The sequence below is a fragment of the Dermacentor silvarum genome, chromosome 4 (assembly GCF_013339745.2).
Source record: "Dermacentor silvarum isolate Dsil-2018 chromosome 4, BIME_Dsil_1.4, whole genome shotgun sequence".
In the NCBI taxonomy this organism is placed as follows: Eukaryota; Metazoa; Arthropoda; class Arachnida; order Ixodida; family Ixodidae; genus Dermacentor; species Dermacentor silvarum.
Window position 1 is genome coordinate 39839358 of NC_051157.2, and position 15366 is coordinate 39854723.

The window sequence follows — 15366 nt, forward strand, 5'->3', positions numbered from 1 at the left end:
TATTTACAGAACCAAAGAACTGAGTTGCAGCAGATAGCCCCAAGGTAAGGACACATACATTATTTTTGTTCTATATTTAGAGAAATTAGCTGTGCGCTGCATATTGACAACAGTTGCTCATTACAAAGCTGTTAAGAACATTTTCTTGCGAATGTAACACAACACCGCCTTAAATCACTGTGATAATGTTCATATGAATAAGAAGGGCGGCAAACTGAGTGTGCAATTTTAAACACGATTGTCAAATTTTCAAGTATCTTGCATCCTTATCCAACACTTGGAAAACGTTCATCGTTTGTTCACAAGATCTAACAAAGCAATATTACGCAAGCTGAGCACCTCCGTATTGTTGGGAAAGTTGACACTTGTTACATTAGCCGCTGTGTTTACGTTACTTTTGGGGCATATTCTACGCGACAGCAACGGTGACCATAACTATTTCGCGCAGCCTTTTTGTCACAAAACCGCTTCTGCACGCTCATAGCCAATACCGTAAAGACGCAGTCAACAATTTCTTCGAAATGTCTCACGCAGAAAAAATTGCGCGGCAACCGCCGGTAAGTAGTTGCGTCAACGCTCGAGATTTCCAAATTTCGTAACATCAAACATGCGTCACTATTCGTCAAACGCGTCACGCGCTACAAGAAATAGTTCTAGTGAAGTCTGACCTATATAAGTTTTTAAAAGTAATTTTATCAACAAATATTAATGTTAAAGCGTGTCAATTGCAAACTTATTTACGTAACTACTACAATGTGATTCATAAATACTCAAAACTGCTTATTGACGTCATAGGTTCTTCCGGGGTGGGAACCATCGTGAAACCTCCTCTTTTGTATCACTCCGCATCTGCCTTTGCGTTGCACAATGGCGGTGCGTATGTTGCCTTTCCATAGTTTGTAGCCGTTCCTGAGTGGGGTAGGCCGGCACGTTGGCCGTATCCGTCGGTTGGTCTCCGCACACCACGACAAGGACTGCACATTGGAATAACTTACAAGCCATCTTATGCTGCTACCCTGCCAGGAAACAAAGAAATTCAAGGTGCGTAATTTCTGCCTTCCTCCGCGACACTAGAATAGTCGCAGTTGCTATTTTTTCCCCATTGGCATACGGTTTTCCATAAGTCTGTTTGTCATTTGTTCAATGAATTTAGCGCCGTTATGCGGTAACCAGTTTACTAACGCCTTGCTTTCGGGCGAGGTGAACCAACCATATTTTGAACGTGCGCCTCGGGGAAAACATTGCGTTATTGATCGAAACAGATAGCGCTGAGCGTTGCTGCGTTCTATGGAGTCTTTCTCTCATCCTTGAAAACAAGCTCTCGTCCGGCGCACAAGGCTTCGCTTGGCGATTTTTATTCAGCCTCTGTGGATGTTTGATGCGTTGTGTGCCAGACTGTGAACGAAAGCGCTCTATTTTGGTACGTTTGGAGTCGGGTCCTTTTCTGTGTATGCTGACACGTGTGCCGCTTTGTAAACTGCGTGGTCCTGCCACGCGTATACTTTTCCTCCTTCGCCGGTTTTTGTGTACGTTCTTCATATCCGCCTGTGCCCACAGCTCGCAGCGTACTTATGTGTTTTTCCTATTCTTTTTATCGTCGCAGCTTGGAAGAAGTCAACACGCAGACGCCTAAATACGACCACCGACGCGACCAGCCGCACCTCACAAAACTAGTTCAAGGAGTCATTGTTCGCCGACGTGGGCGCGCTGTTGCCGCATCGGGACGCAAGTTGCTGCCCTTCGTCGACGCCGTTGGGGAGAGCAGCTGGAATTTTTCGCGCGGCGCAGCGCATATCGAAACCGCCGATTTTTTCGCAACCGAAACGATGTATGTTACGACGCACTGAAACCAAGACGCAAGGAAGCCAGTCAACGGCTGGTGGCCACACGGATCGGATACGCAAGGCGGCGGCAGCGTTGGGATTAAAAGCGGACGTCGGCGGTCGTGTTTCGGAGCCCCCTGTGTACCAACGTTCTGTGTGAAACCGCTCTACGCCGGTGATCGACATGAGTGTGGCGCGCCTCTCTGTGGATATTCAGGTGGCTCAGGAGAAAAGGCCGCAGAGCTTCGACAAGACTCCCGATGGCGCGTGCCTCGGCAGTGCCGGGGGCCTCAGCCCAAACCTTCAGCCTCCCACACCACCAGTGTTCCCCTGCAACAGGGAGCCCTATTCCGCCAGCCTCGTCGGCGGGCGGTACATTCTACTGGACCAACTCGAGGGCAGTGCCATGTACAGAAGCGTCAACGTACAGACGCAAGAGGAATTTTCCTGCAAGGTGAGCTTCGCTTTGCGTCACGCGCATATTTCGCTTTTCCTCTCCCGACCAACGTTCGTCTTTTTTTTTTTTTTTCTCACCCTGCGCCTTCTTTCCGGCCCTGAGCGCGCCGTTGCCGTTTTCCTGTTGATCAGACCGTTTAACGAAGCCCTCACGGTCTTCCTTTATTTGCGCTGTGAAAAATTTGCGCAGAAGAGAGGCACGTTGTAACGGGACTAGTAGCTTACCCACCAATAAGTGTATGTTGCACCAGACAACGAGTCCGGTCGGTCTGTTTTCACGTTTACGTGCAAATAGTGCTCCGCCGTCGCCGGACAAAAACGCGTCGGTCGCAGGCGGACTGCACAGCGGCGCACGGCTCCATTGTCCAAAAGAGTGGGGGCCGGGCGACCTCGCCAGCGAGCGGCCACTTCCGCCTTCTTTTGGTTTTCTTTGGCGGCCCGAAAGAAAAAGAATTGACGAGTTGGCCGCTATGGCGGCGGCGGCGCAACCCCTTTGAGCGGCAGGCAACAGGTTGTCGACCCGGCGCGCCGGGCCGCCCGGCCCGGCTATTTTCAGGGAGCCCGCACCGTTGTTGTGCGTGCGATGCCGTGCGCCATGGGCTAAAAGACGCGCAAGCCGGGTCGTTTTGGGAAAGTTGCTCACCGCTCTGATTCATTTCGCGAGGACACTGTTGCTGCCGCCGCGACGGTGTAAGCGCACCAGATAAATCGAGAGAGCCCAGGCAGGGCCCTGGCCCGATTCCAGAGCTCGCAAAAGGCGGCTAAATGCGAACCGCAGTTGCACCCGGACTCTGACGTGGGCGCTGGTTTTCGGCCCCAGGCACGACTATATCGGGACAGGAAGAGCGCGCCGCCGCATTTTCTTTCTTTTTTTTTTTGTGTGTGTGTGTGTGTGCCGTCAGCGCGGGGTCGCCTCTTGCATCCCGGGCTGCCCAATCGTGCGCTGCGTGTTTACGCGTAGCATCCTGTCTTGCGGCAACCTGCCTTTTGACTCAGGCGCGCCTCTTTTCGTCGCTCGAGTTACTCATTGGGCCCCCTGCCATTTCACGCCGCTGGAATGCCGCGCGGCACCCAGTCAGTCTCGAGAAACAAAGAGCGTGGCATCCGCCTGCCGCGCCCGGAACTGAATCGCTGAACCCGTTACACCAGATCCGATCGAAAGCGGGTTTAATCCCGGACACAGCTGCGGCCGCCTGCTGCGCATGTTCTGGGAGTCGGGTTTTTGCATAGGTTTTTGCCGCAACGCAGCTGGAAACGCTCACGAGCAGGAATTCCGGAAAGCGCCGTTCCCAACGGGAACGTGGCGTCGTCGTGGGTGGCCTCTTGTATTCCCGGCTACTCGATTATGCCACCTCTAAGAAGGAAAAAAAAAAAAAAAATCGAAACCTGCAACGGACGCTTCCGTTGCGTCATGCTTGCGCCCAAGCTGGCCTTCCGTGGTAGCGCGTGGTGGTGAAATCAATGTACACACATATGCTGCGCACTTTTCCACAGCCGAATGCGTGTGCGTCTTCGGGCGCTTGGCGAGGCAGACGAGGAAGAAAAGTGTTCCCTGACACGGCTTTCCGTTTATAACGACGTTGTTTGGCAGTTTCCCACGCGCGCAGCATCATCGGGCGAAAATAAAAGCGGCGGGTACCGAATAGATGCATCAGGCAAGAAACAAAACGAAAAACGGCCCCGCTCGTCCCTTGCGTGCGCGTTGGCAGCGGACCGGTGCGCCTGAACCGAACACGTGTCCAAAGACCCGAGCGGAAACGCGTTGGCCGTAGGAGTTGCCCAAACGCGGCAGCTCGTTGGCTGTGGCGCGCTATTCCGTTGCAGGCGAGTGATGCAAGCGCTTCCACCTATCGCCGCTATCGTTGCCGTTGCGAGCTACCCTTCGGCGGCACTGCAGCCCCAGGGTTCGGCCGACCGTGCGCGCAATCTGCGCGCAAACGTCCGTCCGCTGCCGGAGTCCCTGGGTCCGCTCGAGTATCGGAAACGGGCGCCGCTGTTTGTCGCAATGTCCCCCCCCCCCCCCCCCCCCATCCACGATAACCTTCGCTCGAGCACTGCCAGGCTAGCTACGCGACGACGTTCGTGCGACCTTGGGTTGACATGACCCGTCTGGCTAGCTAGCTAACGGGCAGCAATTCCCGATGCGACCGCAGTTTCTATATATATATTTTTTCTCGTAGCTCTGAAGTGCATCTGCACACTCTAATCTGCACTTGTTTTAGATAGTGCGTGGGCAAAGTTAGAGGACGCAAACCGCGCGCTTGTGGAAGACCGCAATAAAGGTACACAAAAGAGCCCCAAAGGAATACAAAAGAATGCAAGCTTGACGTGGCGCTTTTCTTACGCAAAGGTCCCATTGGGTACCCAAACCCGTTTGCGTACGCAAAATCTGAAACTCCAGAATGAGAAAATCTGGGCTTGCCTAACTCACTATGCTGGTGCAGGGTGATTTGTTGGTCGTTATGAAATGCACTTCTGTGCCTAATTCAGATGTTGCCAGCATGTATTATTTTTAATTTATTTCTCTATGCATACAAAGTGACATCCGAATGGAACAGTGAGAATTAAAAGCACATTTCTTGTTTTCATCAGTTTTTTTTTTCTGCTGTGTACGTGCGTAGCACAGATTTGTCTAGCTGACATTTTCTTGCAAAATGTTTAATGTCAAGCCTTATTTTTTCAAGCACACATTTGTTCAAACTCAGTTCTTCGAATACAGCTTGTCCTTGCATGCAATTGTGCAATAGTTTGAGCTCCTAAGAAGTCTAGGCACCCAACACCAGGAGCACGTAAACATTTTTTGGGCTTACACAAATTATGTTATTCTTGGTGCTGCCCAGCTATGACTGTATTGTGCAGGCCTCTAGTTGGTTTCCACATCTTGGAAGCTGTTCCATGTTTGCTTAGATCAGTGCACTGCTTCTGATCGAAGCGACGATGTTGCTGTTAGTCTTTTCCTTTTCTTCGAAGACCTTACAAAAAAAGTTTGCTGTTCATGCTACTACTGTATTTCATCAAAACGTGTCAATGTCCATTTTGTGCAAAACGCATGAAATAACTGTGCAATGCGGACATCATTTAGTATATGAAGTACCACGCAAATGATCTGTACCAAGCTTCCCTAGAACCCTCCACGTTTGGACAGACTAGGTGTTTCAGGGGTGTTCCCTGTCTTTGTTTACAACCCCTTGCTGGCCTTTCATGCAAAAATGGAAGCAGGGAATTAAATTTTCATGTTGCTTCCCGATTTCAGAAAAGTGCACTGTCGTCCACATTTTGTATATCAAAAAGAATATGTATTTCGATTTTTAGAAATAAGAGTTAAAAGAACCATTCTTCTGTGACATACCATTGTGTTGCAACTACGTGCGTAAGGACATGCAGGACATTTTACACATTCTACATCTTCCCTTATGCTATTGGCAGTGTTGGTTGGCTCCGTACAGTAGGCCTCATGCTTTGCAAACCCTTGCTGTGCTTCCAGGTGATCCCCATCGACAGGTGGCAGCAAGCTCTGGCAGCACATTTACGCCTCGATGGCCATGACCACGTGAACCAAGTTGAAGAGGTGCTCTTGGGGGAGTCGAAGTGCTACGTCTTCTTCAAGCGGTCGTACGGTGACCTCCATTCGTATGTGCGCTCCAAGCGGCGGCTGCGGGAGTCTGAGGCACTGAGCCTCTTCCGGCAGGTGGCATCGGCCGTCCACGCCTGCCATAATGCCGGAGTGGTCTTGCGTGACCTCAAGCTCCGCAAGTTTGTCTTCGAGGACCCTGAACGGTTAGTGTCAAAAACAATGCTTCTTTTCTCTCCCCACTCTCAAACCTTGCTCTTTAGGTCTGCTGACGGAGCCTATAAGTTTAACAAGCTTTCAGTACCACTAGTGGTGCTTTGCTTGCACTGCGTGCTAAATGGTTCGGGTATGAGTTCCATAGGTTTTTGCCCAAGAAGCGATGTACTTGCTTTACAGGACCTACACTAAGAGCACATGTACAGCCTTTGTCAAAAGTATATGGGCTACTCTGTGCCTTCACCATATATATATCTTTTAGCTGTGTGGTGCGGTTCTTGTGGTAGCCCCGACACTGCAGACTTCTGGGTTGCAAGTACAAGAGTTTTCATTCCCCAGGGCACTGGAACTTTAGCCATACCACAGGAACTCCTTTTTAAATAGGCTGTAGTCAGCATGGCACTCACAGGCTGCGTAGCCCGTATACTTTCCACAAAGGCCGTACACTCACTTCACCTCGGGTTGCAGCGTGCTTCAGAGCTACTAGCTCATTGCACTGATTTTTATACATTAATCAGTGAACTGAAAAATGAGATACTAAGGAGCATTTCTTAATTTCCTAGTTTCCTACTAGTTTCTTGCATTGAAGAACCATTATATCGAATGGTCTACTTAAATCATGTGCAGCCTCGTTGTAAACACTGTTGTGCAATTATGCGAGCAGCCCAATTTGCAAGCTGGATGGCTAGCACATCAGTTGTCGTATCATCTGCTATTAGTGCTCAGAAATGCATTGCCATAATGGCCAATAATGAACAGATTGTAGCAGCTGGCAGTTTCTATGTACTCAGCTGGGCTAACCCCAGTTCCTATTCCAGGTGTTGGTGAGGAATAGTAGAAGTTGAGACCCTACTTTGCTACTAAGTAACACAACTCCTTTTTTTATTGCACAGAACACGGATCAAGCTGGAGACATTGGAAGACGCTGTGGTCCTGGAAGACTTCGATGACGACCTGCTGAGTGACAAGCATGGCTGCCCAGCGTACGTCAGCCCCGAGATCCTGAGCAGTTCGACGAGTGGTCGCTACAGCGGTCGCGCGGCCGATTGCTGGAGCCTCGGGGTGATGCTGTACACGCTGCTTGTGGGTCGCTATCCATTCCACGATGGCGATCCCAGTATACTGTTTGCCAAGATTCGCCGGGGCCACTTCTCCGTGCCAGAGTCATTGAGTCCTCGAGCGCGTTGCCTCGTGCGGTCGCTCCTTCGGCGCGACCCTTCCGAGCGCCTCACTGCCGACGAGCTGCTCTCCCACCCGTGGTTCACATCGTCATCCCCGAGTGGTGGCCTGCATCGCGATGGGTGCCTTATGCGGCTCGACGTGGACCAAACTGTGCCAACCTGTGGTGCACTCGACTGATGCTTGCACCGCCTAGTCGACTGCTGGCCGGGGATCTCACTGCCGTGCTGCACCTGGGGGGACATCTCAACGAAACTGCTGGAAGCAGCATCAATTGCCGCTGACCATTCCTACCACCAGCACCATGATTGATGCGCACCTCGCAGCAGCAGCTGCTGTTATATTTTCGTTTCCCCCCGAAACTGCCCAAGCTGCAGCTGTTAGCTTTACCGGTGGCTCTTCCTAAGCACTTCCAAAGAGAGGCAACCAAGCTGCATCAAAGGCAGATGTTCACCAGGTTTTTTTTTTTCTTTTTTTTTTTCTGCTGTACTTGTAGCAGCAGCCTTGAGCTTCGAGTCGTTCACTGTACAGGCTATCTTCCCACTGTCCCATCTGTTGTTTCACTTGGTGAGGAGAAGCGCATTTTCATTTATAATTATGTATCCATTCCGACACACGAGCCTTCATGCACCGACTCGGAGCAGGAGGAAAAAGCCAATAGGAATTCAGGATCACGGCACCGTGCAATCGTGTGAGTGTCGGGGCAGACAGAAAGCACCAAGGACTGACTCTCCCACGCCTATGATCAACGCTGTTGAATGTGCAAAGTGACTGTCGTGTTTTTTTTTTTTTTTTTTTTTTTGTAGTCCCTCATCTTCTATGTCTTGTCTGTGACAACAAAATTTATTTAAATATACTCAGGGGACTGGCAATCTCCTGTTAATTAAATACTTTCGTGTAACAGGCTAGTGCATTGAAGAAAGGGGCTGGGCTGTCTCAGTGGATGCAATGTGTAAGTGGTTCATTCTGGCCTGAAAGGTGTGTAGTAGTTGGGATTCCATTGTGAATGTAAATAAACTCGGTACCTCTGTCACAAAGAAATATGTCTGAAAGTTTTTTTTTCTTTCACCATCTGTGCAGCAAAGTTTGACTAATAAGCCAGCTTTTCTTGCGAGACACCATTTCAGTACTGACTGCAGTGGCATTGTGGCTGCAGCATTCTGCTGCTCATCTCGTGGGCACTTGTTCGAATCCTGGACACATTCTGACAGGGATGAAATGCAAAACTGCTTGTGTACTAAGCTTTAAGTGTAGATTGAAGAACCCCAGGTGATCTAAATTAATATGGAGCCTTGCATTACGGCTTTTGTTTTGTTCCTTTGGGATGTTAAGCCCTATCAATCGCCATTTCAGGCTTAGCAATTCAAGGGGCAAGGCATACATTGTGGTGAGTATGAAGTTTCAGATTACTAGAAGTAAATTTTGTACTAGAGTGCAATCCTATACAGTGGTTACAATACAATTAATAATTTGTATTGACATCAGCTTGGCTTCAAATGTCCTGCAGCAAATTTCTCTGCAATCTATACTTTGCTACATGTGCTTCATGGTGTCCATTACTAGAAAATTATGTGGAAGAACCAATTAGCTGGAAGCATCAAGCACAACACTACACAGAATTATCACCAAGGCAAGCACAATTGAACCTCAACATAAAAATGAAAAAGCTTCGTTAGCACCATCGCATAAAAGTTGAGTGTTAGCCAAAAAATTCCATTGGTAACTGAACGAACGTGCCACATTTGCCTCTATTAATCTAGGCGTGCCTCTATGGCATCAGCAGTTTCAGCCACTGAGAAATGTTGTGAACAAAAAGTTCTGCAACTGTAGTCTTTAAATGGAAAATGCGACATCCACCCAATTGTAGCAATTGTTACAAAGAAACCCATAGGGGTTTCTCTAAAGAAAAGCCACGCAGTTGAAAAAATTTGTCCTGGTCCAGGACTCGAACGCTACTTCTCGAGTCCCGGACCAGGACGAATTTTTCTTCAAGTACGTGGCTTTTCTCATTTTCCATTTAGTTCTCTCCACCTAGCGGGTTTCCGCTGAACTATTATGACAAACTGTAGTCTAAGCAATAAAGATAAGCTGCACTTGCAAAGTTACAAGTCGGTATGCAAAACATACACCAATGATGTCCCAGTAAATAAAAGCTCAAATTTGGAGAACACATGTAACTGGCTTTGAGAAACTCAATGCCATGAAATGCACCCATTCAACAGTTGTAGAACAAAATCCTGGCCAATCCCAAGATAATTTCGACAACATTAAGGCCATAGTTTTCATACGCAGCAACGTGTAACTCTGCTGCAATCTACTGCTCCAACTCGCTGTAGATGCGCTGCTGAGTAAAAGATCACAAGTTTGTTTTCTCTCCACGGTAGCTACATGCTAATGAAAGCAGGAAACAAAAACTCATGTGCCATGCTTTGGGTGCAGGTCTCAAAATTCTTAGTGGTCAAAGTTGACCCAAAGCCCTCCATTAAGGCATATCGCATTGCCTATGTTGCAATCAATCAAATTCACTGCTGCCTAATACAGCAAATGAGCATTCATGATTTAGATAATTGTAAACACTGCAGCATTTCCTGTCCCATCAGTCCAGGGGCAAGATTTTGTATAAATTCTTTTCATTTATTTCATTCTTTTAGCCCTGAAGTTGCTACCAACTACACACAAAAAAAACAGCGTTGATTGGGGGGTATAACATCTTTTATCAACAAGGTGAGCGGCTCCGTCATGCAAAAGACACATTTCTGTTCGTACTTTGTCACGCATGTCGGCACAGATGAGCGACACGTGAAGTATGTTGGACTATACACTTTCAGCATCTTATTGCAGTTCCTATGGACATGAACGTTCCGAATGTGCCGCCGCCCTGTAGCATCACTTTGCCAACACTCTGGATCAGTTCTCGCCCCCTCAGGCCGTATCTGAAAGCAATAGAAACGAGGCTTGAGAATGCAATATTATGTCACCAAAAAAAGAGAAATAATAAAGAGTCTAGAGTAGCAGAGTGTTATTCCAAAACTATAAAAGTTTATTAAAGTTGATAAAATGAATGTCAAGGCTCCTTTCTTTAATTCTGTCACCATACCATGGAGCCAATGACAGTGCAATATCGCTCGTTTCACCAAATTCTCATGCATCTCGGCTGCTGTTATTATGCAGCAGCAAAAAGACACCGAGTTAAATATTAGCTGAATTTCAAAACACAGTGTAATCTTTTCTATATCGACAACTAATTAAACAAGCCTGAGCGGAAACCTTCAACAGCTCTAATGTCACAGGGAGCTAGACCCGCCAACAAATGTCCTGTTCTTTCTTGTTTTTTTTTGTGTCTTAGTACTTAATGACTTAGGTAGCCTCTGATGCTAATCAGGCGATTAAATAAGGGTGAACACCTGGTTCAACATTGTGATATTACCACAGATTTACTTAAAAACGTTAAACCACAAGTAAGCAGGCTGTCTTCAAACCATGGCAGTGCAAACAGAAATACTGCACTTCCGGTTCAAAGTGACGCCTAATGTAGCTGCGGTTACAGTACTACGTACTATCTAGGATAACATGAAAATTACCCCTACATCAGGAACAAGTGAACAAAAAGAAAGAAAAATGCGATAAAAATTGTGATCGTACTGTTTAATTTGCTACAAACCACCAGCTTTTTATCGAATGCGGGTTGAGCAGAAGGGATAGCGTGGTTTAGCATTAGTTCGTACGCCATGCTGTAGAGAGTACTCCTCTCCCTTTGGACAGCACGTAAGCATCGGGTTAACTTGTGACACAGCTCACACGAGCGCAGTGAAATGAACCGTTTTAATACGTAAGCGACTTCAAAGGTCTAACCTGAGAGCGGAGAAACCTCCAAAGAGCGCTCCTGATGCCATGCCTACGCAGAATCCAATTGTGAAGCCCATTTTCACACGATCCCAGCAGCTGGGACCTCGTTGGTAGGCGCCTTGCACCGGAACGGGCATTGTGTTTCTGCAATACCATTAATAATAATAATAATATAATAATAATAATAATAATAATAATAAGCCACGAAGAAACAAGCCTGCTTTGTTACTTCGTCCAATCAACCTTTCGCAGAGTTGGGAACAACGGGCCACCACATGTGTGCACAGATTCGCTGCCTACCAAAATGTGTCATAAAGCACTTGTTATAACGGATCAACGCACGATGCCGACTTGCAACAAATGTCGTTTCAATTGATGCGGACACAGTGCCATGCAAAATGTCCGACACTCCCATCACTGTATGATGGCACAGGTAAAGCGGAACTGGCTTCCGGAAAACAGGTAAGTTGTAACGAGAACATGCAACTCTGATGCCGCATCTGGACTAGTCCCACGATCGACCAAAACGAGCAATCCAGATAAGTTTAAGGGCAGCATAAAAGCCGGATTGCCCCATAACCATGTGGCACAATGCAGAGGCTACTGAGTTCTCGTCACTTTACCACATAGCGGTAGTTACGAAAAACAATAACAATACATATTTGTAAGACAGGGTGAGATGAATGACTAAAACATACCCAAGAAAGTGACGGTTGAAAGTCTACGACAGCACAAATATATTAAAGAAACGAAGATTTCTCAACCAACAACGGGTAAATAGTCGGCCATAGCGTGATGTCTCCCGCGATAGCTATTTACTACGAAGGAAAAGAAGCATGAAGGAACATTATATTTGCGCATAAAAAATTTATCTATAAACTTGATAATTAATTACAAAATACAAGCTAAAAATACACAACATTGTTAAAAACTTTCAATAAAAAACGTGCGCACTTAGGAATACACCTTATCCACCAATTTCCATGCCAGGCTCAGTGGTCTAGGGGTATGATTCTCGCTTCGGGTGCGAGAGGTCCCGGGTTCAAATCCCGGCTGAGCCCACATATGTTTTTTTTTTTTTTTAGTTTACATTAAGGCAATTTGTTTTTATATTTTTGCAGCTTGTGTCATTAGCACTTCCGTGTGAGCCACGGATGACTACCTTTTCCTTTAGATGCTTAAACTGCTGCTGGCAGGTAAAGGAACAAGCCTACGTCAGCGAAATTATTCCGCTTTTTTTTTTTTTTTTTCACTGCCTTAGACTACATGCTCGTGACATATCACCTGCTGATCACTACTCGCTTATTTAGCAAGACAAGAAGCGCTTTACTTAGGCACGAAACATACGTGCCCCCAACCACGTGGCAGCTCAAATGAAAGCTTGATTACAAAGCAACCAAGCTCCTAACAGTTTCGCAAGCGCACCTGTTGCATGCCCACCCCAGCCGGCCCTTTAAAAGACGGCTCGCGAGACACCTGTCGGCGGGACAGATGCGGCACAAAAGTGGACGCGATATCCCATTGCAGCTGGCGCGATCCGATCGAATCAGCAGAGAATTCCGACGGATCGGATCGGTGTGCAACCGAGGGCCCACGTCCAGAGCGAAGAGAGCCGGGCGGCGGCGTTGTTGCGTCGTCGTCTTCGGAAATCTTTCGTCACCGCGCAGACGGCTGCCGCGCCGAGCTCCGCTTGCACAAGCGAGCTGCAACGGCTTCTCTTTCGCTTGCTTTCGCCGTGTTTTTCAAGGGAACCAACCGTTCGAGCTATTTCATCGCCGCCCAGGCTGCCCAGGCGAGGCCGAGGCGTTGGTTCGTGATGCAATCCGGCCGCTGTGCGCAGCAGCGCCGTCGCTTCTTGCCACGTACACACAGACCGACGCACACATCGCAGTCCCAAGAAAGGACAGGCGAGCCAGCGATGGGATTCACGCTCTCTGTGTATTTCTTTTCTTGCTTTTTACCCCCTTTTTCTTTTCTCTCTCCTCTCTCTCTCTCTCTCTCTCTCTCTGCTGGAGTGGTGTAATCGGCGCTTGCAGTGGATGCGAGCTTGTCGCGCCTTGTTAGCTGTGGTCGCGCGGATCGCGACAATTATTGCTCTTCGCGGTAATCGCAGCGGTAGCTGACGCGCATGCGCTTTTATCTTGATATATTATTTTGTTTGTTAGCTCTTAGCCAAGCTGCGACGTAGTAGTAGTGACTTGTGCGTAACGCGGCTTTTCCTCGCGACCCCCGCTGAGGCACTGAGCTGCACAAAGGCAGGCTCGAACGCGCGTCTTCAAATCTCGCTCGACGAACTCCACGACGTACCACGAGAAGTCGCTGACCGGAGCGACGAGCCTGATAGCGCGCTCGCGTTTCACAATCGAGATGACTTTTGGTCGCAACCGCTTCGGGGTTTCGAGCAACGAACTGAGATACAAGAACCAAGACGAAAAAAAGAAAAATTCTATGCGGTTGTGATGGGGGGGTGAGCTCGGCAGAGAAGCACCACTAACGAGTGTTGCGTCCCCTGCAAGGCAGGCGGCCATCTTTCGCAACTTTGCGTCGTCGGTCGGTGATGTCATTAAACCCAGACACATGCCGGCACGTGCCTACATTTGGCTCTGTGCTCGACATAGGTTAAGCAACGCATATAGACATTCCCGCATGAATTGCGTGTCTGGGAGTTTCGCCGTGTAATGTTAATTTTGTTCCTCCTAGCAGCAGCCCCTCCTACACTGCCTCGGTAATATACCGCGCAAAACCGCGAAAGTATATTGCCGGCATCACAGCTGACTCTAATGAGCAACACTAAATGAGCTAAGGCAGGCAGTCTTTCGAAATTCTATTATCATTAAATTGGCAGAGCAATGTCGATTGTTACCTAGGAAAGGAATGCCACGAAGTTTCTAAAGCGAAGCTTTCATATTGCGAACCCTACAGGACTTTCCTGGCCGTGGCTGCTTGTTGGGTGTTGCCGCTGCTGTCCTGCCGAAGAGCTCACACTTCAAAAAAAGAAAAAAAGTTAATCACGTGTTCAATGCTGGAATTGAACCTCGACCCCTAGCACATGCAGTCCCGACGTTCTAAGTAAAAGTGAACATTACACCACAATCACTTCTCTTTTTCTTCGCTTTAATACACGGGAAGCCACACATGGAAACAGCACAAACAGAAATTCAGAAACAGTACGTCTTACACAAGGTACCTAAAAATAAAGTGTACGCATTAGGCCACAATCTCATTCTTCTTTCTTGAATATATTGCGTAACATGGGTGCGTGAGAGCACCCCATGTGTGCGAGCGCCTGCAGCTTCCTTTGTGTCGATGCCGCAGGAATGAAATGGGCCAATTTATAGGATTTGATTAGCTGCTTCACGAAATGTTCGGTTCACATAGATTCCAATATGTGCATTGAGTCTGCGGTTTTTTCTATTTTTTTTTTTTTTACGCACCGGAACTTGAGCGCCAGCACGTCAGTGTTACATCACGGATTTCAAAACATTTTCTCAAATTTTGGGGCAGATGAGATTCGCGAAACTTGCTATGTTGAGCCTTTGATCTTTTTAGCCTGCAATGCAGCCCTTTGATAGCGATAGGGTTTTAACTAGACCGGACTAGACGCTCTAAAAATAAAAAATAGAAAAAACACCGCCTAACCATTCCGTACAGATGGTTAACCAGCGAAGCTGAAACGTGCGGCCCCAGTGTTTAGCAGTGGGTTAATCCCGACGCTGTATTGTTTCTTAATTATTGGTTACATGTTTGTGTTTCTAGTGGAACACAAGCGCCAATGGCGGGCGGATGCTGCTAACCACGACGCCGAGCTAACTCGAGATACCAAACGCATGCGAAAACGGCGAGCCGAGGAGCCGGCGTTGCGGGCAGAGCAGGTACGACGCAGAGAACGACGTCACTAACGGCACTGCCAATGGCGCGCGCGCTTGGGTGTGACATAGAGAACGACGTAACTGACAGCGCAGTCAATGGAGACGTTTATCGAAACATGGGACGAACGGTTTTCCGTTTCGCCTAGCAATATACAGCTTCCGCTGTAAAAAATCTATGACGTCACGGCGAGATGGTGCAATAAGTTCAAGGTGATTTCCCACCGCTCTTTTGCTTTTGCGTCTTTTCTCGCTCACAAAGCCTCCTTTTGATGGTAACAGTGGCCGTTTTAGTATTTCAGTAACGTCATTTACAAATACAACGTAGCTTAATATTCCCTTTTAGCGTACCGTGAACAGGCGCAATGCGTGGTGTGCCTGTTTGGAAAACTTTATTGAAAAAGAGAGA

General features: G+C 47.9%; 1 protein-coding gene and 1 non-coding gene across 2 annotated transcripts; both read left to right on the top strand.

Annotated features, from left to right (window-relative positions):
- Window positions 1-845: 845 nt before the first annotated feature.
- Window positions 846-8286, top strand: LOC119449834 (tribbles homolog 2). Its single transcript, XM_037713101.2, has 4 exons — window positions 846-1041; window positions 1604-2277; window positions 5764-6056; window positions 6960-8286. Exons 2-4 carry the CDS (start codon window positions 2008-2010, stop codon window positions 7423-7425), a joined length of 1029 nt encoding a protein of 342 aa, XP_037569029.1. The 5' UTR covers window positions 846-1041; window positions 1604-2007; the 3' UTR covers window positions 7426-8286.
- A 3794-nt stretch (window positions 8287-12080) lies between these two features.
- Window positions 12081-12152, top strand: Trnap-cgg (transfer RNA proline (anticodon CGG)). Its single transcript has one exon. It is a non-coding gene; the product is annotated as a tRNA-Pro (tRNA).
- The last annotated feature ends 3214 nt before the right edge of the window (window positions 12153-15366 follow it).